At 40.2% G+C, this 26,606-nt stretch overlaps 1 protein-coding gene and 1 pseudogene across 2 annotated transcripts; one reads left to right on the top strand and one right to left on the bottom strand.

Moving 5' to 3' along the window:
• Positions 1-525: 525 nt before the first annotated feature.
• LOC308387592 (tripartite motif-containing protein 16-like) lies at positions 526-16,367 on the bottom strand (annotated as a pseudogene). Its single transcript has 3 exons — positions 15,190-16,367; positions 13,873-14,163; positions 526-646 (listed from the first exon to the last, which is right to left on the bottom strand). The product of its transcript is annotated as a tripartite motif-containing protein 16-like (transcript).
• A 3,175-nt stretch (positions 16,368-19,542) lies between these two features.
• On the top strand, positions 19,543-26,192 carry LOC308387504 (uncharacterized protein; the record flags this gene model as incomplete). Its single annotated transcript, XM_080867610.1, has 3 exons — positions 19,543-21,256; positions 21,375-21,382; positions 24,478-26,192. The coding sequence occupies exons 1-3, from the start codon at positions 19,584-19,586 to the stop codon at positions 26,190-26,192; spliced, it is 3,396 nt and encodes a 1,131-aa protein (XP_080723736.1). The 5' UTR covers positions 19,543-19,583.
• Between the last annotated feature and the right edge of the window lie 414 nt (positions 26,193-26,606).

Below are 26,606 nucleotides of genomic sequence, written 5' to 3' on the forward strand. Positions count from 1 at the left end.
AATATACTCTATAACAATTAAAAATCCTGCATTTGTAAAGATTGAAAGCATTAGTGTTAACATTATAGCTACCAAAAGTAAATTTGGTCATTATTCAGAATGCTTCAATTAAACATGCTTAAATTTACATTTAATACTGCTGTGATTTTGTAATATCATTAAAACAGCTTTATAATATATACAAGAAGAATACACAGCATATGAAATACCCAGCAACAAATATAGACATTGAATTAATTAATATATAAATTATAATGACATTTTCTTACATTATAATACATTCCTTTCGGAGATGATTGTGTTCAGAGAAATTAATAGGTTTATTTAAATGAATAAATCAAAACACTTTCTAATGCAAGTTTTATTCTTATAAAATCTGCATATGTTATAAGTATACCTGCTTTTATAAATGAAGTATTTTTCAATTTTTTTAAATTCTCACCCACAGAGTTTGACCTCAGCAGTGCAGCCACATCTCAGCATATATTATTTTACTGTTCACCACAGATCAGTCATCACTCCGGTCTACTTTAACTTACACAACTCAACAGTGTCTCCAACAAATGCTGACAACCAAAAAACAGGATAGAGAGGCTGAGTGAACCTGGCCTGGACTCTGTGGAGGAGATTCATGGTCTCAGTGATGCTGTAGAACAGGGGTGTCAAACTCAAATACACAGTGGGCCAATATTCAAAACTGGAACAAAGTCGCGGGCTAACGTTAATATTTATTGAAAAACAAAATCTTCAGATTCTCAGATATAAGAATGAATCTTTTCTTATGGACTCAAACAAGTTTTGCTGAAAAACTGAATATGGAACAAGCAAAGCTTAATACTAAACAATATATATATTAGCTGTATAATACCAGTAGGCCAGCTCTAATAGTAATTTGGTATGGCTTCGCGGGCCAAATGTAATTAGGCTGTGGGCCAAATTTGGCCCGCGGGCCAGAGTTTGACACCTGTGATATATACAGTGGTAGCATACACAGTATGTGATTATGGATATGGTTGTAGAAACATGCAAGACATAAATTTAACTATTTTACCGCTACTATTAATTTGTAAGTAATAGATATCTATAAGTATAGACATGTACATGCACACTACACACACATGTGTACTGTAATTCATTATTATCAGGATGTCCAAAAAACTCACTGAAAAGCCTTCAGCTAATCCAAAATGCTGCAGCAAGAGTCCTGACAGGGACTAGAAAGAGAGAGCAGATTTCTCCTGTTTTGGCTTCCCTTCATTGGCTTCCTGTTAAATCCAGAATTGAATTCAAAATCTTGCTCCTCACATACAAGGTCTTAAATAATCAGGCCCCATCTTATCTTAATGACCTTGTAGTACCATATCACCCTATTAGAGCACTTCGCTCTCGCTCTGCAGGCCTACTTGTTGTTCCTAGAGTATTTAAAAGTAGAATGGGAGGGAGAGCCTTCAGTTTTCAGGCCCCTCTTCTGTGGAACCAGCTTCCAGTTTGGATTCGGGAGACAGACACTATCTCTACTTTTAAGATTAGGCTTAAAACTTTCCTTTTTGCTAAAGCATATAGTTAGGGCTGGACCAGGTGACCCTGAATCCTCCCTTAGTTATGCTGCAATAGATGTAGGCTGCCGAGGGATTCCCATGATGCACTGAGTTTTTCCTTTCCAGTCACCTTTCTCACTCACTATGTGTGAATTGACCTCTCTGCATTGAATCATATCTGTTATTAATCTCTGTCTCTCTTCCACAGCATGTCTTTTATCCTGTCTTCCTTCTCTCACCCCAACCGGTCGCAGCAGATGGCTGCCCCTCCCTGAGCCTGGTTCTGCCGGAGGTTTCTTCCTGTTAAAAGGGAGTTTTTCCTTCCCACTGTCGCCAAAGTGCTTGCTCATAGGGGGTCATATGATTGTTGGGTTTTTCTCTGTATCTATGAAGCGCCTTGAGGCGACTTTTGTTGTGATATGGCGCTTTATAAATAAAATTGAATTGAAAATTGAATTGAATTGAATGTACACACTAAATATACATATGTATACATACACATATACCTGCACACGTCCATACATATAAAAAGATGCATTATGCATGAAGTGTGACAGTGTATGTCCACAATGTCCAGTGACTTATGATTTTGTGATTGAGGAGTTATAGAGTCTAACTGCTGTTGGGATGAATGATCTGCGAGAGCGCTTCTTCCTGCAGTGAGGCTGTTTCACTCTCTGACTAAAAGAGCTGCTCAGCACACAGACTCATGCAGAGGGTGATGTGGGTTGTTCATGATGGATGTCAGCGTTACTAATATCCTCCTCTTGCCCACTGCCTCCACAGACTCCAGAGGACATCCCAGCACAGAGCTAGAGCTCCGCACCAGTTTGTCAAACCTGCTCCTGTCCCTGTCCGTGCATCTGCTCCCCCAGCAGGCCATTGCATAGAAAAGGGCAGATGCTACCACGGTATCATAGAATGTCCTTAAGAGAGTCCTGCAGACTCCAAAGGACCTTAGTCTCCTGGAGAAGTCAAAAAACATTTTCCTCACAGTGCTCCCAGACTGTTCTAGGTGAGAGAGGGATCGGTGTAAAAGGTAGATGACAGCGTCATCCACCCCGATTCCAGATCGGTAGGTGAACTGCAGGGGGTCGATCGCTGAGCTCACCAGTGGGCAAAAGTGGTGCAGAACGAGCCTTTCCATGGTCTTCATCAGATGAGAAGTCGAGGCCACAGGCTTGAGGTTGTTTGGCTCCTTGGGGTGTGCGATTTTTGGCATCGGAACCATGCAGGAAGTCTTCCACGGTTCAGGACCCCTTTCCAGACTCAGGCTCAGGTTGAAGATGTACAGGACCACCTGACACAGCTGGTCTGCACAGTCCCTGAGCAATCTGGAGCAGATTCCATTCGAACCTGCTGCCTTCCTTGCCTTTGTCCTCTTGAGCTGACTTAAATATATATTTTAACCAAGATGGTGCCTTGTCTCTACATCACCCAGTTTTCTTCTAAATGGGACTGCAATCTTAAGAATTGTAAATGCTTCAAGAGCAGTTTACATGTCTGATTCTTTTGGTGTAAGTGTAGCTTTTGTTAGTTTAAGGTGGTTAAACTGGCTTTGTTTTTGAAGTGTTTAAAAAATAGCTGGCAATAGTTCTATTTAATGTTTTTATTAAATGTCACACCATCACACCACAATCTTAAGACGTCTTGCGGTCTACGGCTTAGGGTGGCTTGTATTCTATTACTTCGTATAAAGTAAACACTGCCCCCTAAGAGAACCTTTTAAAGGTAGGTGTGGTCAAACCAACTCTTTATGAACAGTGCCTTTTATTTCATTCTGACATTTAACCCTAGTTTCAATTGTCGATGTCGTACTGTTTTGTTAATCCTAATTGTTTTTGTTTGTTTATTTTTGTGTGTGTTTTCTAACCTAAGGGTGTTTTGCTAACTGCTAAACAAGCTAAAGTGTAAAAAAAATTATTCGCTTTTCTTTTGTTTGTTTGTTATGTTTTTTTGTTTGTTTTTTAAAAAAAGAAATAGCACTGGGGTTAGTTCGTTAAAGTAATACAAATGCAGAAAAGATAAACAGATACATTCAACCTCCCTCCAGCTGCAAGTTTTCTCAGACTTTCTCATTTCACACCAAAGTTACAAAAATGCATAAATAATTGTAACTTATTTAAGCTAGTTTTGTATGTCCACTTCCATGGTTAGAAACTGCTGCAAATCCAGTGTCAGTACTCTACAGTAGATTACTGTGGTCTAGAGTAGACTTTGTGCAGTTTTCTGTCTGTACACCTGAGGGCGGAAGTGTGTCTTTGTGAAACCTTAAACAATCATAGACGTGTTTATTTGATTTTCGTCGTTTCATTTCAACGCACGATACTGGTATTATAATTCTTTCATCTTGTAATTATCATATTATGAAAACAATTATAACGCCAAGAAAGTTATAAAAAATGAATTTAAGACGCTCCGTCTTAACGACCGCTGATTGGACTGCAGACGACCACGTGATTTTGAATCTCATTAACCGGCACGCGCTGACCGGCGTTTCAGAAACTAAAGTGTCGTTATATATGTGGCGCCGTTTATAAACTGAAACATGCCGACCATAGTTATATTGTGATTTTCGGAGGTAAAACGTCAGTAAAACATCGACCTGTCCTCTACCATTTGTTAGAAGGCGACTGTGTTCTTCATTGTAACCATGAGTTAGAGTTGCAGTAAGCAGAATGAGTCGTTTCTGTCGTGCCATATGTGGGTATCGCTTCTCGGCCTTTTGGCTAAGATCAAGTGTAGTATCTGTTCTTATCAGTTTAATATCTGATACGTCCCCTACCCGGGGACCATATATTAAATTGATTTTTGGAACAGGGAGATGGAATAGGGGCTTGCTCCGTCCACTCCACGCATCGACCTGGTATTGCAGTATTTCCAGGAACGGTGCACTCCCTGAAGCTGTGAAAAAGAAGTGTAATTTGATTCAACAGTTTCTGTAAAGAAATTTGTTATACGTTAGATATATGCGTGCGTGTGGATATGTGGACATTGCCTTCGTGTAATCTTCGAAGGTTAGTCAGGCTGAAATGTTGCGACTTAATATTTGTGAATGAGTTACATTTAACTATTACGAGAATTACTAAATCCTGCCACTTGGACTGACACGTGGACACACACTTTCTATGGGAAATCAAAAAAATATGTAGTTTTGAACTGCAGTTACATTATTCTGGCTCGAATCCTGCAGTTACCTCTGTTGTCCACTAGAGACCGATAGAAGTCTTTAAAAACCGGAGGCTGCCATCTACAAGGACTCATGTTGATTATAGGTTTAACTCTTCTCTTTCTCTACATACTGCAGCTTCCTGTCCTCTGTGGCTGTAAATTACATCGTTTGAAAAAAAAAACCCCCACAATTTTTTCTTGGCTTCTTTAGCTAAAATCACCTGTATTGTCTGTTGTTTCCATTTGTGGATGGTTAATAGTGCAGAAGATTGTTTTTCTGTTTTCAGGATTACATGAAAACATTTTGGAACAGATCATTTTTGTATATAATAAATCTTAGGATAGTATTGGTTTTGATGATTTATAAAACAGCTGTGTGCCGTAGCCCTGGTAGTGTGGATCCTTAGTGTGTAAAGAGTAGATAACTCATGTAATATGTGTGAATGAAAATCCATGGACTTTATAAGAGTCCTCCATTTATGGCTATGATCCTAACAAACAAGAATAATACGTTTCTTTCTCCTACCAATCTTCCTGTTTCCTAAAGGAACACACATACACAATATATATGCGCCAGGATGGCCGAGTGGTTAAGGCGTTGGACTTAAGTTCCAATGAGCAGATGCTCTTGTGGGTTCAAACCCCACTCCTGGTATAATTTGGAGCCTCATGACTGGTAAACTGAAATGTATCTATGGGAGCAACAATGATCAATAGGAGTTTTTAGGAATTTGCTGTGAGCAATATCCCCCCACCCAGTCACCCCCAAAAAAGCTGGGATGTAAGACAAGAAAGACAAATGAGAGGTCTGTGCCAAGGTTGCCCCCTCTCAGTCTTACTGTACATGTTATATGTAGAACCGTTGGCTTGTGCAATTAGGGAAAGCCCAGACATAACAGGAATACAGTTACCGGGAGGAGAAACATTAAAAATTTAACAGTATGCGGACGACACAATGCTGTACCTGGCTGATGATAAAAGTGTAACAGAATCAATAAGAGTTATACAGGAGTTTTTGAAGGCTGCGGGGCCTCAAATAAACAAGTATAAGTCAATGTATAAATACCTGGGAAGATGGGCGGGCAGGAGAGAGGCAATTTGTGAATATCAATTATGTGGAGGGCCAATGGAGGTCTTGGGTATTTCCTTTGGGAATACAGAGGGGGATGCTATCTTTAATTGGGGAAAGATTTTGAAGAAGATGCGTATAAAATTGGGGCTATGGAACAAGAGGAAGCTTACCATTTTGGGAAAGGTGCTAGTTATCAAAGCTGATATCCTACCAGGCCTTCTCCACCTTGCTTACATCTTCCCAATTCCATGTGTGTTGAGGTTTATATGAAAAATGTTTAAGTTTATGTGGGGAGGGATTATGAATATGTGAAAAGGGGGATGATGTACCAAGAGATAAGGTAGGGGGGAAGGAATGTGCCATGCATCCCTCTGAAGTTGGACATGATTTTTTGCAGTAATGTATGCAAATTGCTAAAGGAAGCATATATACACAAGTGCCAAGCTTTAATCTGTTTCTGGTTGTCTTTACCTCTGCGGTTTTTGATTGAATGGGATAATAAGGTCCCCAAAGCTGAGGATAGACCAACTTATTACCGTCAAATGGACAGATGGAGAAAGAAAAATAAGGAATGTAAAGATGTAATAATAATTATAAATCATAGACTTCTGTATAGAACCTTGGTGCAAAAGTATAAGACTGGGGTTTTGATCAGGGAGGCGGAAATGTGGGAAAGGGTGCAGGATAAAGAACTGAATAATAGATGTAAGGATTTTAATTAGCTCTTAATGCATAAGAGATTACCAGTAAGGGCTACTATGTATGCACATGATTTGGCAAAACGTAAGTATATGCACCAGGATGGCTGAGTGGTTAAGGCGTTGGACTTAAGTTTCAATGAGCGGATGCTCTCGTGGGTTCAACCCCCACTCCTGGTACAATTTGGAGCCTCGTGTGTGGTAAACTGGATGGAATCTATGAGAGCAACAGATATGGTTTTTAGGTATTTGATGTGAGCAATATCTTTCCCACAAAAAAAAGCTGTGATGCTGAACCCAAAGGGAAAATTGTTAAATGGTTAATGATTTGGTATGGCTTCGCGGGCCAAATGTAATTAGGCCCGCGGGCCAGAGTTTGACACCTGTGATATATACAGTGGTAGCATACACAGTATGTGATTATGGATATGGTTGTAGAAACATGCAAGACATAAATTTAACTATTTTACCGCTACTATTAATTTGTAAGTAATAGATATCTATAAGTATAGACATGTACATGCACACTACACACACATGTGTACTGTAATTCATTATTATCAGGATGTCCAAAAAACTCACTGAAAAGCCTTCAGCTAATCCAAAATGCTGCAGCAAGAGTCCTGACAGGGACTAGAAAGAGAGAGCATATTTCTCCTGTTTTGGCTTCCCTTCATTGGCTTCCTGTTAAATCCAGAATTGAATTCAAAATCCTGCTCCTCACGTACAAGGTCTTAAATAATCAGGCCCCATCTTATCTTAATGACCTTGTAGTACCATATCACCCTATTAGAGCACTTCGCTCTCGCTCTGCAGGCCTACTTGTTGTTCCTAGAGTATTTAAAAGTAGAATGGGAGGCAGAGCCTTCAGTTTTCAGGCCCCTCTTCTGTGGAACCAGCTTCCAGTTTGGATTCGGGAGACAGACACTATCTCTACTTTTAAGATTAGGCTTAAAACTTTCCTTTTTGCTAAAGCATATAGTTAGGGCTGGACCAGGTGACCCTGAATCCTCCCTTAGTTATGCTGCAATAGATGTAGGCTGCCGAGGGATTCCCATGATGCACTGAGTTTTTCCTTTCCAGTCACCTTTCTCACTCACTATGTGTGAATTGACCTCTCTGCATTGAATCATATCTGTTATTAATCTCTGTCTCTCTTCCACAGCATGTCTTTTATCCTGTCTTCCTTCTCTCACCCCAACCGGTCGCAGCAGATGGCCGCCCCTCCCTGAGCCTGGTTCTGCCGGAGGTTTCTTCCTGTTAAAAGGGAGTTTTTCCTTCCCACTGTCGTCAAAGTGCTTGCTCATAGGGGGTCATATGATTGTTGGGTTTTTCTCTGTATCTATGAAGCGCCTTGAGGCGACTTTTGTTGTGATATGGCGCTTTATAAATAAAATTGAATTGAAAATTGAATTGAATTGAATGTACACACTAAATATACATATGTATACATACACATATACCTGCACACGTCCATACATATAAAAAGATGCATTATGCATGAAGTGTGACAGTGAATGTCCACAATGTCCAGTGACTTGTGATTTTGTGATTGAGGAGTTATAGAGTCTAACTGCTGTTGGGATGAATGATCTGCGAGAGCGCTTCTTCCTGCAGTGAGGCTGTTTCACTCTCTGACTAAAAGAGCTGCTCAGCACACAGACTCATGCAGAGGGTGATGTGGGTTGTTCATGATGGATGTCAGCGTTACTAATATCCTCCTCTTGCCCACTGCCTCCACAGACTCCAGAGGACATCCCAGCACAGAGCTAGAGCTCCGCACCAGTTTGTCAAACCTGCTCCTGTCCCTGTCCGTGCATCTGCTCCCCCAGCAGGCCATTGCATAGAAAAGGGCAGATGCTACCACGGTATCATAGAATGTCCTTAAGAGAGTCCTGCAGACTCCAAAGGACCTTAGTCTCCTGGAGAAGTCAAAAAACATTTTCCTCACAGTGCTCCCAGACTGTTCTAGGTGAGAGAGGGATCGGTGTAAAAGGTAGATGACAGCGTCATCCACCCCGATTCCAGATCGGTAGGTGAACTGCAGGGGGTCGATCGCTGAGCTCACCAGTGGGCAAAAGTGGTGCAGAACGAGCCTTTCCATCAGATGAGAAGTCGAGGCCACAGGCTTGAGGTTGTTTGGCTCCTTGGGGTGTGCGATTTTTGGCATCGGAACCATGCAGGAAGTCTTCCACGGTTCAGGACCCCTCTCCAGACTCAGGCTCAGGTTGAAGATGTACAGGACCACCTGACACAGCTGGTCTGCACAGTCCCTGAGCAATCTGGAGCAGATTCCATTCGAACCTGCTGCCTTCCTTGCCTTTGTCCTCTTGAGCTGACTTAAATATATATTTTAACCAAGATGGTGCCTTGTCTCTACATCACCCAGTTTTCTTCTAAATGGGACTGCAATCTTAAGAATTGTAAATGCTTCAAGAGCAGTTTACATGTCTGATTCTTTTGGTGTAAGTGTAGCTTTTGTTAGTTTAAGGTGGTTAAACTGGCTTTGTTTTTGAAGTGTTTAAAAAATAGCTGGCAATAGTTCTATTTAATGTTTTTATTAAATGTCACACCATCACACCACAATCTTAAGACGTCTTGCGGTCTACGGCTTAGGGTGGCTTGTATTCTATTACTTCGTATAAAGTAAACACTGCCCCCTAAGAGAACCTTTTAAAGGTAGGTGTGGTCAAACCAACTCTTTATGAACAGTGCCTTTTATTTCATTCTGACATTTAACCCTAGTTTCAATTGTCGATGTCGTACTGTTTTGTTAATCCTAATTGTTTTTGTTTGTTTATTTTTGTGTGTGTTTTCTAACCTAAGGGTGTTTTGCTAACTGCTAAACAAGCTAAAGTGTAAAAAAAATTATTCGCTTTTCTTTTGTTTGTTTGTTATGTTTTTTTGTTTGTTTTTTAAAAAAAGAAATAGCACTGGGGTTAGTTCGTTAAAGTAATACAAATGCAGAAAAGATAAACAGATACATTCAACCTCCCTCCAGCTGCAAGTTTTCTCAGACTTTCTCATTTCACACCAAAGTTACAAAAATGCATAAATAATTGTAACTTATTTAAGCTAGTTTTGTATGTCCACTTCCATGGTTAGAAACTGCTGCAAATCCAGTGTCAGTACTCTACAGTAGATTACTGTGGTCTAGAGTAGACTTTGTGCAGTTTTCTGTCTGTACACCTGAGGGCGGAAGTGTGTCTTTGTGAAACCTTAAACAATCATAGACGTGTTTATTTGATTTTCGTCGTTTCATTTCAACGCACGATACTGGTATTATAATTCTTTCATCTTGTAATTATCATATTATGAAAACAATTATAACGCCAAGAAAGTTATAAAAATGAATTTAAGACGCTCCGTCTTAACGACCGCTGATTGGACTGCAGACGACCACGTGATTTTGAATCTCATTAACCGGCACGCGCTGACCGGCGTTTCAGAAACTAAAGTGTCGTTATATATGTGGCGCCGTTTATAAACTGAAACATGCCGACCATAGTTATATTGTGATTTTCGGAGGTAAAACGTCAGTAAAACATCGACCTGTCCTCTACCATTTGTTAGAAGGCGACTGTGTTCTTCATTGTAACCATGAGTTAGAGTTGCAGTAAGCAGAATGAGTCGTTTCTGTCGTGCCATATGTGGGTATCGCTTCTCGGCCTTTTGGCTAAGATCAAGTGTAGTATCTGTTCTTATCAGTTTAATATCTGATACGTCCCCTACCCGGGGACCATATATTAAATTGATTTTTGGAACAGGGAGATGGAATAGGGGCTTGCTCCGTCCACTCCACGCATCGACCTGGTATTGCAGTATTTCCAGGAACGGTGCACCCCCTGAAGCTGTGAAAAAGAAGTGTAATTTGATTCAACAGTTTCTGTAAAGAAATTTGTTATACGTTAGATATATGCGTGCGTGTGGATATGTGGACATTGCCTTCGTGTAATCTTCGAAGGTTAGTCAGGCTGAAATGTTGCGACTTAATATTTGTGAATGAGTTACATTTAACTATTACGAGAATTACTAAATCCTGCCACTTGGACTGACACGTGGACACACACTTTTTATGGGAAATCAAAAAAATATGTAGTTTTGAACTGCAGTTACATTATTCTGGCTCGAATCCTGCAGTTACCTCTGTTGTCCACTAGAGACCGATAGAAGTCTTTAAAAACCGGAGGCTGCCATCTACAAGGACTCATGTTGATTATAGGTTTAACTCTTCTCTTTCTCTACATACTGCAGCTTCCTGTCCTCTGTGGCTGTAAATTACATCGTTTGAAAAAAAAACCCCCCACAATTTTTTCTTGGCTTCTTTAGCTAAAATCACCTGTATTGTCTGTTGTTTCCATTTGTGGATGGTTAATAGTGCAGAAGATTGTTTTTCTGTTTTCAGGATTACATGAAAACATTTTGGAACAGATCATTTTTGTATATAATAAATCTTAGGATAGTATTGGTTTTGATGATTTATAAAACAGCTGTGTGCCGTAGCCCTGGTAGTGTGGATCCTTAGTGTGTAAAGAGTAGATAACTCATGTAATATGTGTGAATGAAAATCCATGGACTTTATAAGAGTCCTCCATTTATGGCTATGATCCTAACAAACAAGAATAATACGTTTCTTTCTCCTACCAATCTTCCTGTTTCCTAAAGGAACACACATACACAATATATATGCGCCAGGATGGCCGAGTGGTTAAGGCGTTGGACTTAAGTTCCAATGAGCAGATGCTCTCGTGGGTTCAAACCCCACTCCTGGTATAATTTGGAGCCTCATGACTGGTAAACTGAAATGTATCTATGGGAGCAACAATGATCAATAGGAGTTTTTAGGAATTTGCTGTGAGCAATATCCCCCCACCCAGTCACCCCCAAAAAAGCTGGGATGTAAGACAAGAAAGACAAATGAGAGGTCTGTGCCAAGGTTGCCCCCTCTCAGTCTTACTGTACATGTTATATGTAGAACCGTTGGCTTGTGCAATTAGGGAAAGCCCAGACATAACAGGAATACAGTTACCGGGAGGAGAAACATTAAAAATTTAACAGTATGCGGACGACACAATGCTGTACCTGGCTGATGATAAAAGTGTAACAGAATCAATAAGAGTTATACAGGAGTTTTTGAAGGCTGCGGGGCCTCAAATAAACAAGTATAAGTCAATGTATAAATACCTGGGAAGATGGGCGGGCAGGAGAGAGGCAATTTGTGAATATCAATTATGTGGAGGGCCAATGGAGGTCTTGGGTATTTCCTTTGGGAATACAGAGGGGGATGCTATCTTTAATTGGGGAAAGATTTTGAAGAAGATGCGTATAAAATTGGGGCTATGGAACAAGAGGAAGCTTACCATTTTGGGAAAGGTGCTAGTTATCAAAGCTGATATCCTACCAGGCCTTCTCCACCTTGCTTACATCTTCCCAATTCCATGTGTGTTGAGGTTTATATGAAAAATGTTTAAGTTTATGTGGGGAGGGATTATGAATATGTGAAAAGGGGGATGATGTACCAAGAGATAAGGTAGGGGGGAAGGAATGTGCCATGCATCCCTCTGAAGTTGGACATGATTTTTTGCAGTAATGTATGCAAATTGCTAAAGGAAGCATATATACACAAGTGCCAAGCTTTAATCTGTTTCTGGTTGTCTTTACCTCTGCGGTTTTTGATTGAATGGGATAATAAGGTCCCCAAAGCTGAGGATAGACCAACTTATTACCGTCAAATGGACAGATGGAGAAAGAAAAATAAGGAATGTAAAGATGTAATAATAATTATAAATCATAGACTTCTGTATAGAACCTTGGTGCAAAAGTATAAGACTGGGGTTTTGATCAGGGAGGCGGAAATGTGGGAAAGGGTGCAGGATAAAGAACTGAATAATAGATGTAAGGATTTTAATTAGCTCTTAATGCATAAGAGATTACCAGTAAGGGCTACTATGTATGCACATGATTTGGCAAAATGTAAGTATATACACCAGGATGGCTGAGTGATTACGGCGTTGGACTTAAGTTTCAATGAGCGGATGCTCTCGTGGGTTCAAACCCCACTCCTGGTACAATTTGGAGCCTCGTGTGTGGTAAACTGGATGGAATCTATGAGAGCAACAGATATGGTTTTTAGGTATTTGATGTGAGCAATATCTTTCCCACAAAAAAAAGCTGTGATGCTGAACCCAAAGGGAAAATTGTTAAATGGTTAATGGAAAAAGTGAATAAAATAACTACCTTGAAATTGGGAGGTGTCACCTCTCTGAAAGGCAGTTGAACACTTTTCAATGTAAAACTAATATTAACCAGGGATGTTTCTGTGAAATCATAATTTCTTTTTCTTTTCTTTTTTTCATTTTTTTTAAAAATGTCTTGTATTAAACCGCTGTTTTCTTTCTTGTGTTAATGCCATTCCTTTTCACTCTGGGAACAATGGGAAGTCACTTATCTGGGCAGAGCTGAGTGACATTTAAAGGTAATGCTGCATCTGCTGCACATGAGCTTCTTAAAGTAGATACAGTGTGGCTCGCTTGTCCTGACACAACGTGTAAACAGGAAGTCTACTGACATTTGTTCAACTTCAAGAAGTTAAATACCGAGAACCTTAACCACTCACTATTTCTATTTTTGGCAAAGCAGCCATATGTAATTGCACTTTTCAAGAATTTTATTTATCTTGCCAAAAAGTGATGACACTGTATTTTGTGACACATTGCATGTATTTTCTCACAGCAGTATAACGGACTACAGACCTATTATGTTAAATGTTTCTTTATCCCAGCATGTACAGTAGTTGTTGGATTGTTTTGAAGCAAACCCTTTCCCCCAGCAGCTTTGCCCATATTTCCTTACAATGTGGGACACTGTGCCATTTTTTTTAGTTGCCTAAAGCTGGAGGTCAAGTTGAGAAATCGGCCAAAACAAATGTATTTCTCTTCTCTAAAATAAGATAAGATAAGACTATTGATCCCACAGCGGGGAAATTTTTGCGTTACCTCAGCTCAGGTACAGATAGCAGCAGGAAAATACAAAAATACAAATAAAATACAAACAAATACAAAATAAGTAAGATAATACAATATATACCAGGGGTGTCAAACTCAAATACACAGTGGGCCAAAATTCAAAACTGGAACAAAGTCGCGGGCTAATGTTAATATTTATTGAAAAACAAAATCTTCAGATTCTCAGATATAAGAATGAATCTTTTCTTATGGACTCAAGCAAGTTTTGCTGAAAAACTGAATATGGAACAAGCAAAGCTTAATACTAAACAATATATATATTAGCTGTATAATACCAGTAGGCCAGCTCTAATAGTAATTTGGTATGGCTTCGCGGGCCAAATGTAATTAGGCTGCGGGCCAAATTTGGCCAGAGTTTGACACCTATGCTGTAGAAAGACAGAATACCTGCCCTGTGATCCAAATACACTCCCACTCTGGAGGATTGAGGGCCTGAGATTAAAGTGGAAATGCTGTTGTGTCTGAAAACATAACTACCGTCCTCACATTCCAGTGCCCACGATTTCTCATTATTTCCAAATCCACATTTAATCCTGTTTCCTGTTCTACAAATGTCATTGTATGTAACTGCAATTAAAACTTTACCACTCCACTTTACTTCCCAGTAACAACATCCAGTCAGACCATCAGAACTCATCACCTGCCACCATGGTAAGAACCTTTTCGGATGCAGTGGCGGACTCCCTCAGGTGTCGGTGCGTTGGTGGTTCTTTGTGTCTGGGGGTGGGCGTCCAGGTGGGCTCACTCCTTGGCGGCCGCTTATCGGGGGCCTGGAGCCTGGGGCTCGCTTGGGCCCCTTCGGAGGTGGGGTGCCCCCGGCCTCTCGGCCTGGGGCTCGGTCACTCAGGCACAGCTGGGGGCCGGCGGAGCTCACGGGCGCGTCACTGCAACTCCCCCTGGCTTCTGCTCCGCGGCTGCTGAGTCAACCCTCATCTGGGACTCTCCTCAGCTCTTACTGGAACAGTGGCGCGGCTGCCCCTCTGTTGGTCTTCCTTGGTCTCTTGTGTTCTGGGGGCCTCTGGATGTCTGGAGTTTTGATCTCCTCCATACCCGCTTCACACCCCGGAGGACGGGGCTGTGGCCCCCCCACACTCCCTAGCAGATCGTTACATGGAGAAACCTTTGGAATACAAGCGCGCTGATCCACACAGGTATGCACACGGGTGTTCACTGCTCGTAGACCCAAATTACACCTTTCTTGGCTGCTACTTCGAAGCACATCTGTCCTGCGTGCTGCACAACAACATTGAATATTTAGTATTTACTGCTGTTTACACTTAGCTAGATTAATGCGATGGTGTTGTGTTTAGTACGTTGCTTTGTTTTTTTTTTGCTTGTTTTCTATTCTTCTCTCAACAGGTGATCCAGGAGATTTTTATTTTTTTTCTCCCCCCCTTTCTCACTGTCCCTCTCCCCTTCTGTTTTTCTTTTCCTTCCTCTTTCTTTCTCCCTTTCCTATCCCTCACTCATGTCTGTCCCGTCTGTAACATCTGAAAATAAAATATAATAAATAATAAAAACAAAGATCAACCAAATGGACCAATACGGCAATGCCACGATGATCCATTTGGCAAAGTAAATCCATTGGGTATCCTTGTTGGTCTTCAGACAACATTTCTGATGGCTAAAGAACCAAATGGGACAGGCAAAAAAAAAAAAAAAAAAAAAAGAAAAGAAAAAAGAACCTTTTCGGATGAATGGAAACCAAGTGTTCGACTTGCGTCAGCGTTGCCTTCCTGTTGCTCATACTCAGAGATAAATATGGATTTGCAGTCTTTGGATCCAGTGTGATTTTACGGGCGTATTTCAAAAACTCGTGTCTAGTCACGGGCTCTTTTAGATCCACTTGAGTCATTTTCTGACAGGTGTTTGCCGGCTCTTCACTCAAAGCAGCCTGTAGTTCATTTCTGAGGTGTGACACTTCCATCATCATATCCTTAAAGTACTGTTGAGGTTGAACACTGATAGTGGGTACGTTTGTAGATGCACTCTGATGTGACAGTGAGGAGTAGTTTTTCAGAAAATGGAGGTGATCCTCAGTCAGTGAGAGCTGCTGCAGTTCAGTGTCTCTCCTCCTCAGATCTCTGATCTCCTGCTCTAGCTTCTCCTGAAGCTCTTTGACTCTGTTCTGTTCAGTTTCCTGCTTGGATCTGATCTTCTGCTTCACCTCAGAGCTTTTTTTCTCAATTAGATTGATCAGGTCTTTGAACAACTCCTCACTCTCCTTCCCTGTTTTATCAGCAGAAAGATTAATGGCCTCCACCTCCTCCTGAAGCACCTTCATATCTTTCTCTCTGTCCTGGATTCTCTGCTGGATGTTCTGTCGATTCCCTGATCGATCTTTCTGCCTCTCAGCTCTTTCTGCTGCAGCTGACACTGTGACATGGTCTTTGCGTTCATCCATTAAGCAGAGATAACAGATACACTGCTAATCAGTGCGGCTTTGACCAGCTTGTGTTTCTTTAGTGGAGCTATGTTGTAGTGAGGCTGGAGGTGCTGCTCACAGTAAGAGGCCATACACACCAGGCAGGACTTGGAGGCTTTCAGCTTCTTCCCAGAACAGAAATCACAGGCCACGTCTTCAGGTCCAGCATAGGCATGATCAGGTGAAGCAGCTGGAAGTCCTGCTTTCTTTAGGTCGTCCACTAACTCAGCTAACATGGTTTTTCACCAGGACAGGCCTCGGTGTAAAAGTCTTCTTGCACTGGGGGCAGCTGTATGTTTCCTTCTCATCCCAATATTTTTTGATACAGCTCATGCAGCAGCTGTGCCCACAGGGATTAGTGACGGGATCTTTAAGGAGATCCAGACAGATTGGACAGCTCAATTTTTCTTGATCCAGCTGATTCACTTGCTGCGTCATGTCTCCTCACGATGACTGTAAATGTCTGAAAGCTTTCCTTTCTGTTATAAGAATGCAAATATGAACTGAAATTCGAACCCAAAGTCCTTTTGAGGGAGGTCTGTGAAAGGGGAGGGTACAAAGATATTTACACTGAATGGACTTTGATTCTGATAGCAGGGCAAGAAGGGAAGGGTTGTGCGGTGAATGATTGTAGACGATCTTAGGTATATATTTTTTGAGTTAAGGTGAAGTAGTTGTTTCATGTGATCTCGCCTGTCTCAAAACATGAAAATATTCAACATGTTACTTGCTTTGTTCTGCCTGGAGAGTAAAGATGCTCACTCCTTTTCCAATAGTTATGTTTTTAAGTATTTTATATTATAATACAGCTAACTGGAGGCAAATATATAAGTATTTTTGTAACTCATTTTTGATTTGATCTTGCATTTTCTAAAATGGTGACTTGTAAGTATGTAATTTAAACAAATACAGTTACCGTACTACTTTATTTATAAAGCACTTAAAAACAACAACAGGGCAAACCAAAGTGCAGTAAAATGATATCAAATACAAAAGACAAACAACACACACCAGAAGGTAAAAGATACGGAAACAGAAAAGAGGAGTTGAAGTTAAACAATAAACAAGTACATAAAAGTAACATAAGATCACAGACATCTGACACTGGGTTGAAGGACAGGGAGTAAAAGTGTGTTTTAAAACGGTGAGTGAAGGAGCTCTTGCTTGCACAAGATAAAAATCCACCGGTGGCGTTTTGCATCAGCTGAAGGTGAGCAATGGAGGCCTGGGTGAGTTGGATGAAAAGTGCACTGCAGTAGTTGAGATGAGAGCATATAAAAGCATGTATGTCTCTTTCAAGGTTGCGTTTGACCAAAAGAAGCTTGATCTTTGACAGCTGCCTCAGTTGGAAGCAGGATTTTACCACAGTGTTCACGTGAGAATCGAGCTTTAGAGAAGGATCTCCTCTAAAGCTCATTTTCAGTCTTTTGTAGCTCAAAATACACTAAACACTGTATCAGTAGTGTTTACTACTCAGAGCTTTGGTCCTGACACTAATAGTTGTGTTGTAAACGTACAGCATATAAGAACACTGCTAACTGGACAGAGTACAGTGTAATAATAAAAAGAAGATTTTGTTTCTTTCTTTTCCTCTTTCTTCCTTTTTTATGTTTTGTGTGTCAAAAAAACAAAACAAAAAGAAAATAAACGTAATAAATGTGACATAATGTGCCATTCCCTCTGACATCAGTGCTACTGCCCTGCAGCACCACTGTTCTTTCTGACCAGCCTGAACTTGTCATGGCCCCTGGGTTTTTGTCCCAGTGTTCCTTATTCTTTGTTATTTAGATTCTGGGGTGAGTTGGTAGTCTTCATTCTTTCAGTTGTAGCTATATTTTGATTCCTGTGTTTTGAGTTATATGGCGTCTGGTTTATTTTTTAATTATTTTGTTTGTGTTTTAGAGTAGTATTTATAGAGCTAGCCACACAGCTATGGTTAAAATAATAGAAACACAGTGAAGCTGGAGGATGAACGCTAAGCATTAATAATAATAATGGATTGCATTTATATAGCGCTTTTCAAGATCATCAAAGCGCTTTACAATTCCACTCTTCATTCAGTCTCACATTCACACACTGGTGGAGGCAAGCTACAGTTGTAGTCAGAGCTGCCCTGGGGCAGACGGACAGAAGCGAGGCTGCCATATCGCGCCATCGGCCCCTCTGGCCATCACCAGTAGGCGGTACGTGAAGTGTCTTGCCCAAGAACACAACGATCGAGATTGTCCGAGCCGGGGCTCGGACCAGCAACCCTCCGATTACAAGACGAACTGCCAACTCTTGAGTGACGATCGCCCTATAAATAAGTTAAGTACAATGTAATAAGCCCAGGAGAGTGAGGGTACTTATATGGCCAGAGTCTGCAGCAGTGAGGAGGTAGTTTGTGTTTTTGATGAGAGCAGTTTCAGTTTTGTGGTGTGATCTGAACACAGATTGAAAATTTAAAAAAAAATGTGACATGTGTTGCCAGGATTTAACTAATAAATGAAAAGTTTGAAGTTGAAAAGTTACTGAAGTCTTTAAGGTCCAAATTCATGCCCATGATGACTTCAGGTCAGTTCAGTTAAATTCAGTTTTATTTGTATTTGCTTCACTCAGTATGAACAAGCACTTGGCAACAGCGGGTAGATAAACAGTGAGTAACAGTTTCCAGTGTAAACATTCAATTATAATTTGGTTTTCATCCGAAACACTTTCAGTTTCACACCAATCTGAGTACCTGGATGGAAGCTCCTCTCTGCACTGTTTACGCGTACCCTCTTCTTTGACAGAGTCACGTGATAAGATACAAAACAGAAAATTTCCATATGCTTTAGTTCAGTGTCTCAGCATTAAGAGACGAAAACAGCTTTTATCTAAAAACGAAAAGAGAGACCATTTGAATGAGGAGAAAAGGCGCAGCAAGTAATTCAGCTGCATCAAGAAAAACTGAGCTGTTTCATCTGTCTGCAACTTGTAAAGGAGCCAGTCACTATTCCCTGTGGGCACATCTACTGCATGAGCTGTATTAAAAACTACTGTAAAAACTAAGTGACTGCCATTATTCATATGTGGTGTGTGTGGCAAAATGAGCTCAAGACAAAGTAGAAATATATTTAAAGGTCATTTATTATTCTTTATTATTATTCTGAACAAATTGCATTCTTAAAAAAAACAATTAAAACCTTAGAGTGAAAATTATCCTCTAAATAGAGGCTTGTTTTCTTGTTTAAATCAGAATACAAAACTCACATTAACAGTTAGAAAATACAGACAATACTAATTGAATTCATCATTTTCAGTAATAGAACAATAAAACATGAAATAACCCCATAATATACATTGCAAATAAGTAAGGAAAACCAATGGGCTTCAACCTACCAACCAGCCTGCAAGTATTGCACAAAGACTTGAAGCACCTACAAATACATCTTAATCAAAAACATGAAAAGTTTCAGTTTCACACCAATCTGATGACTGCCTCTCCTGGAATGAAGCACACCTTTCTAAGCCCCTCTCTGTTTACAGACTGTTTACCTCAGACGTTAGGCACACCCTCTGTTATCACAGTCATGTGATAAGTGGAAAAACAGGAAATTTCCACACTCAGTGTCTCTATATAAAAGAGACAAGAGCAGCTTTTATCTGGGGAGACGTTACTTACATTGAGGAGACATGGCACAGCGAACGATTCAGCTGGATCAAGAAAAATTGAGCTGTTCCATCTGTCTGCAACTTTTAAAGCATCCAGTCACTATTCCCTGTGGGCACAGCTACTGCATGGACTGTATCAAAAACTACTGGGATGAGAAGGAAACACACAGCTGCCCTCAGTGCAGAGAGATTTTCACACCGCGGCCTGTTCTGGTGAAGAACACCATGTTAGCTGAGTTAGTGGAGGACCTAAAGAAAGTAGAACATCTGACAGCTTCACCTGATCATGCCTATCCTGGACCTGGAGATGTGGCCTGTTCTGGGAGGAAGCGGAAAGCCTCAAAGTCCTGCCTGGTGTGTATGGCCTCTTATTGTGAGCAGCACCTGCAGCCTCACTACAACGTAGCTCCAATAAAGAAACACAAACTCATCAAAGCCACTTCAAAGCTTCAGGAGAACATCTGCCCTCGCCACGATGAGGTGATGAAGATCTTCTGCCGCACTGATCAGCAGTGTATCTGTTATCTCTGTTTAATGGATGAACACAAAGACCATGTCACAGTGTCAGCTGCAGCAGAAAGAGCTGAGAGGCAGAAAGGGCTTGGAAGAAATCGACAAAAATTTCTTCAAAGAGTTCAGGACGGAGAGAAAGATGTGAAGGCGCTTCATGAAAGAGTGGAGGCTATCAATCTTTCTGCTGATAAAGCTTTCAGAGAATGTGATAAGGCTTTCAAAGATTTGATCAGTCTCATTGAGAAAAAAAGCTCTGTAGGGAAGCAGAAGATCAGATCCAAACAAAAAGCCGAACAGGACAGAGTCAAAGAGCTTCAGGAGAAAATAGAGCAGGAGATCAGAGATCTGAGGAGGAGAGACGCTGAACTGCAGCAGCTCTCACTGACAGAGGATCACCTCCATTTTCTGAAAAACTACTCCTCACTGTCACATCTGAGTGCATCTACAAACGTACCCACCTACAACAATCTTACTCTGCAGTACTTTGAGGATGTGACTGCATCTGTGTCACGGACCAGAGATAAAGTGAAGGCTCTTCTCAGTGATGAATGGCCAAAAATCTCAGTTGGAACGACCAAAGCAGATATTTTACTGCCTCAAGGAGAACCCAAAACCAGAGACGACTTTTTGAAACATTCTTGTCAGATCACTCTCGATCCAAATACAGCACACACACTGTTGTCACTAAGTGACAGCAACAGAAAAGTAACACTGATGAGTAGAAACCAGTCATATCCAAGTCATCCAGACAAATTCCTTGAATGGTGGCAGGTCCTGAGCAGAGAGGGTCTGACTGGACGCTGTTACTGGGAGGTGAAGTGCAACGGGATGGTTGGAGTAGCTGTTGCATACAAGCATATCGGCCGTAGAGGGACCAGAGAGGAATGTGGATTTGGATTGAATGACAAATCCTGGTCATTAACAGTTTCAGGCAGCGGTTATGAATTCAAACACAACAACATTTCCACTCCCATCCCAGGCCCCCTGTCCTCCAGAATAGGAGTATATTTGGATCACAGGGCAGGAACTCTTTCTTTCTACAGCATCACTGAGACCATGAATCGTCTCCACAGAGTCCAGACCAGGTTCACTCAGCCTCTCTATGTTGGACTGTGGCTTCCACAAAGTGCTGGACACACTGCTGAGGTGTGTGAGCTCAAGAAGAGAATAAACATAAAATAGTGAAATTTGATGCCGTGTGCTACTTGTTGAGATGTGTTTATCTATCCTGCACCTGTTAGAGATGAATGCTTATGGATATAAGTGTGTTCTTTAATTTCTTTGTGTTGTTTTCAATAGCTATTTGGGTAAAACTGTTTATTTGGCAAAACAATATTCATTTCCTATATAGTTTATATTTAACCAGTGTTTTGTTGTAACATTTGCAGAAAAAACTCACATAAATATAAATTCATATGAAAATAACTTCAGTGTATTTAAAATTACAGAAAAAAATTATGTATCAGATAATTGTAATCACGGTTAATATGGTGTTTGCATTTTTAATGTACTTTTTATTTCTATACTTAAGTTGGTGGATTGTAAAATGTTTAATTTTAGTTATGTTTTCATTTGATGATTGATGATTTCATTTTTATTTACTGCTGTTTGTGAAATAAAGTGAGCAATGTACACTAAAGTTTCCTGTTCCAAGAAATAAAATATCACTAACATGATGGACTTTGTAAAGAGACATTTAAAATAGAGCATTTAAAAATGTCAAATAATGATGAAATTAAAAAAGTGTAATTTTAAAAACATAGATAGCTCTAAAACACTAATTTAAGTAGGAGGATGTGGATGTTAAAGTTGAATTGGAAAGAAATTTAAATATAACAGACGAGTTTTTCCGTTATTATTTAGTAATTCATGTACATTTTGCTGTAGGGGCTTTGGAATTGATTAAGGATTTTACACGTATATTTTGGGATTTTTCAAGGTTACTTCATTTCATAAAAGATTTTCAAAAAGGGATTTAACAGATTTCTGGAACTGATGATCATTTAGATCCATTACTCTACATTAGCCATGTGTCTGTATGATATATCAGATGGAAAACTGATATATTTGTTAAGAATTCTGCTCCATATTGACAATATGGAGAGTTGCCTACTTAGGTAGGCTGATTTTTTTCCCCATAATGCTCAGTTGGTATTACAGGGCCCAAAGCATGCCAAGAATATATTCACCACACCATTACATCATCGGCACTCTGAACTGTTGATGAAAGGCAGGACTGAGTCATACTTTCATGTTGTTGTATCTGTTATCAGTAACTCCCTGCAGGTAAAGAGCTACCCAAGAGTGTGAAACTGCAGCACCTGCAAAGCAGATCTTGTCGTGGAGTGATGGCCAGATGAATTAAACTTTAAAGCTCTCCATCCACGTGGAAAAAAAATGATGAATTTCTTCAGGCTTTGTGTGTACACAAGCCCTTCTGCTGGAGGGTTCTTCCTATTAAAAAGATGTTTTTCCTTCCCACTGTTGCCAAACCACTTGCTCATAGGGGGTCTTCTGATTGTTGAGGGTTTCTCTGTTTTCTCCATCTTACAGCAGGGTCTTGCCTTAAAATAGAAAGCGCCATGAGGCAACCGTTGTTATTTGGCGTTATATGAATAAAAGTGTAAAGATCTTGGAGGACTGCACAGCAGCATGTCTCACGTGGGCAAAACCCCAATGTTATGTTTTTTTTTATTTGTTATATTTGTAAATGAAAAAAAGATATCTTGTAAAAGTCACTTTCAGTTTCACACCAATCTGACTGCTCCCTTTCCTGGAATTAAGCACACTCGTCTATTTACCTCTCTGTTTACAGACTGTTCACCACAGGCGATAGGCACACCCTCTCTTATCACAGTCATGTGACAAGTTGAAAAACAGGAAATATCCATAAGCTCTAGCTCAAATAATTAACAAAAATATTTGTTTTTTTTTCTCTTTTCCTCTTTCTTCGCTTTCTGTGTTTTGTGTGTCAAACAAAGAAAATGAAAAACAAAAAGTTGATAAACTTAAGTGTGGAATAATGTGCCCTTCACTCTGACACCAGCAGATTTTTTTTCAATGCTACTGCCCTCTAGCACCACTGTTTTTTCTATCATTGACAGGCCTGAACTTGTCATTGCCCCTGGGTTTGTGTCTCACAGTTTTGTTTAGTTTGTTATTATTTGTTGTTATTTAGTTTCTGGGATGAGTTGGTAGTTTTGATTCAGCTGTAGCCATATATATTGATTCCTGTGTTTTGAGTTTTCTGGAGTCTGGATTATTTTTTTTTAATTATTTTGTTTGTGTTTTAGAGTAGTATTTACAGAGTTTGCAGTATTTTTTTTCCAGTTTTGCCGATGTTCTGTCCTTCCCCAGGACCCCAGAAGGGTCCCTACACAAGTATAATTCATTTGTAGTTGTTTGCGTTTTATAATGAGGAATGTGTGGCTGTCTACGCCTGTGATGGATGCATCCCTACTGAAACCTAGTTATGATTTCTAGAAAGAACAGCACTTTAAAAAACAGTTTTAATTGTTATTGGGATAACAAAGCATCTTTTAACCATAATAAACGTACCTAAACAGAGATGTGAAAGTTGCTTTCTAATGAGTAATTAGGCCTATATTTGTTATTTACATGTTAAATGCTTGACCTGTAATCTGTATATTCTGTATGTTTCAAGCCAGACTTAAAAGAACTTTTCAGCATTAGTGATGTCTCACATCAACTGTTAAGCTTATTCTAAACTTGTATTGGCTCCAGTCTATTCTGCTCCATTCCCAGCATTTAAAATTATATAATGGACATTAAATGTACTAAAATGTTTATTTTTTGACAATTACAAGTCCATTTTTCCTATAAATTTGAGTCAATTTAATATTTCTCTATAAAGGCATAAAGGGATCAGTGTTGAACGTTACTAATATTTAGTATTGCTAATTGTATTCCCAGTTAATTGTTGAGTGAGTAACAGTTTCCAATGTAAACATACAATTACAATTCTGTTTTCATCTGAAACACTTTCAGTTTCACGCCAATCTGAATACTTCCTTTCCTGGAATGAAGCACACCTTTTTAAGCTCCTCCTTGTTTATAGAGTATTCACTTCAGACTTTACTGATCTGCCGGTCATGTGATAAGATGCAAAACAGAACATTTTCATCTGCTCAGGTGAGTGTCTCTGCATGAAAAAGCTTTTATCTGGAAACAGAAAGTAAGATGTCATTTGAGGGGAGAAGAAATGGCGCAATAAGTAATTGAGCTGGATCAAGGAAAACTCATTCCCTCCCCTTTGACTCAGCAGCCAGTTAAAATATGGATCGAAACACCATGTGATCAAATGCGAGCGCTGAAAACACCACACACCACGGATCAGTGTCTCAGTGTCAGAAGGCATTGAATGGAGCTTTTCTCTAGTAAGGGAAAGTGAAACTTAATTTATCTGGAAGAGAAATGGCACATCAACTTATTCCGCTGGATCAAGAAAAATTGAGCTGTTCTATCTGTGTGAAACTTCTAAAGAATCCAGTCACTATTCCCTGTGGGCACAGCTACTGCATGACCTGTATCAGAAACTGCTGGAATGGGAAGGAAACCCACAGCTGTCCTCAGTGCAGGAAGACTTTCACACCGTGGCCTGTCCTGGTGAAAAACACCATTTTAGGTGAGCTAGTGGAAGACGTAAAGAAAGCAGAACTTCCAGCTACTTCATCTGGTCTTGCCTATGCTGGACCTGGAGATGTGGCCTGTGATTTCTGTTCTGGGAGGAAGCGGAAAGCCTCCAAGTCCTGCCTGATGTGTAGGGCGTCTTATTGTGAGCATCACCTCCAGCCTCACTACAACGTAGCTCCATTAAAGAAACACAAGCTCATCAATGATGCTTCAAAGCTTCAGGACAACTTCTGCCCTCGCCATGATAAGGTGATGGAGATCTTCTGCCGCACTGATCAGCAGTGTGTCTGTTATTTCTGCTCAATGGATGAACACAAAGACCATGTCACAGTGCCAGCTGCAGCAGAAAGAGCTGAGAAACAGAAAGATCTTGAAACAAATCGAAAAAGTGTCCAACAGATAATCCCAAACAGAGAGAAAGATGTGAAGATGCTTCAAGAGGAGGTGAAGGCTATCAATCTTTCTACTGATAAAGCTTTGAGGCAATCTGAGAAGATGTTCAAAGATTTGATCAGTCTAATTGAGAAAAAAAGCTCTGAGGTGAAGCAGAAGATCAGATCCAAGCAAAAATCGGAACAGAACAGAGTCAAAGAGCTTCAGGAGAAAATAGAGCAGGAGATCAGAGATCTGAGGAGGAGAGACGCTGAACTGCAGCAGCTCTCACTGACAGAGGATCACCTCCATTTTCTGAAAAGCTACTCATCGCAGTCAGATCTGAGTGCATCTACAAACGTACCCACCTACAACAATGTTACTCTGCAGTACTTTGAGGATGTGACTGCATCTGTGTCACGGACCAGAGATAAAGTGAAGGCTCTTCTCAGTGATGAATGGCCAAAAATCTCAGTTGGAACGACCAAAGCAGATATTTTACTGCCTCAAGGAGAACCCAAAACCAGAGATGACTTTTTGAAATATTCTTGTCAGATCACTCTAGATCCAAATACAGCACACACACTGATGTCACTGAGTGACAGCAACAGAAAAGTGACACTGATGAGTAGAAACCAGTCATATCCAAGTCATCCAGACAAATTCCTTGATTGCCGGCAGGTCCTGAGCAGAGAGGGTCTGACTGGACGCTGTTACTGGGAGGTGAAGTGCAACGGGACTGTTGGAGTAGCTGTTGCATACAAGGATATCGGCCGTAGAGGGACCAGAGAGGAATGTGGATTTGGACTGAATGACAAATCCTGGTCATTAACAGTTTCAGACAGCGGTTATGAATTCAAACACAACAACATTTCCACTCCCATCCCAGGCCCTCTGTCCTCCAGAATAGGAGTATATTTGGATCACAGGGCAGGAACTCTTTCTTTCTACAGCATCACTGAGACCATGAATCTCCTCCACAGAGTCCAGACCAGGTTCACTCAGCCTCTCCATGTTGGACTGTGGCTTCCACAAAGTGCTGGACACACTGCTGAGGTGTGTGAGCTCAAGAAGAGAATAAACATAAAATAGTGAAATTTGATGCTGTGTGCTACTTGTTGAGATGTGTTTATCTATCCTGCACCTGTTAAAGATGAATCTATGTATCAGATAAGCTGGAATCAAGGTTATTGTGGTGTTTGCATTTTTAATGTACTTTGCATTCCTATACTGTTTATTTGGCAAAACAATATTCATTTCTTACATATTTTATATTTAACCACTGTTTTGTTGTAACATTAACAGAAAAAACTCACATAAATATAAATTCATATGAAAATAACTTCATTATATTTAAAAATACAGAAAAAAGTAATTATATATCAGATGTGTTTGATTCAGGGTTATTATGGTGTTTGCATTTTTAATGTACTTTTCATTTTTAGATTTAAGTTGGTGGAAAATGATTGTAAAATGTTTAATTTTAGTTATGTTTTCATGAACTTT

Source organism: Rhamphochromis sp. 'chilingali', assembly GCF_963969265.1.
Source record: "Rhamphochromis sp. 'chilingali' genome assembly, chromosome: 19".
NCBI classification, from domain to species: Eukaryota; Metazoa; Chordata; class Actinopteri; order Cichliformes; family Cichlidae; genus Rhamphochromis; species Rhamphochromis sp. 'chilingali'.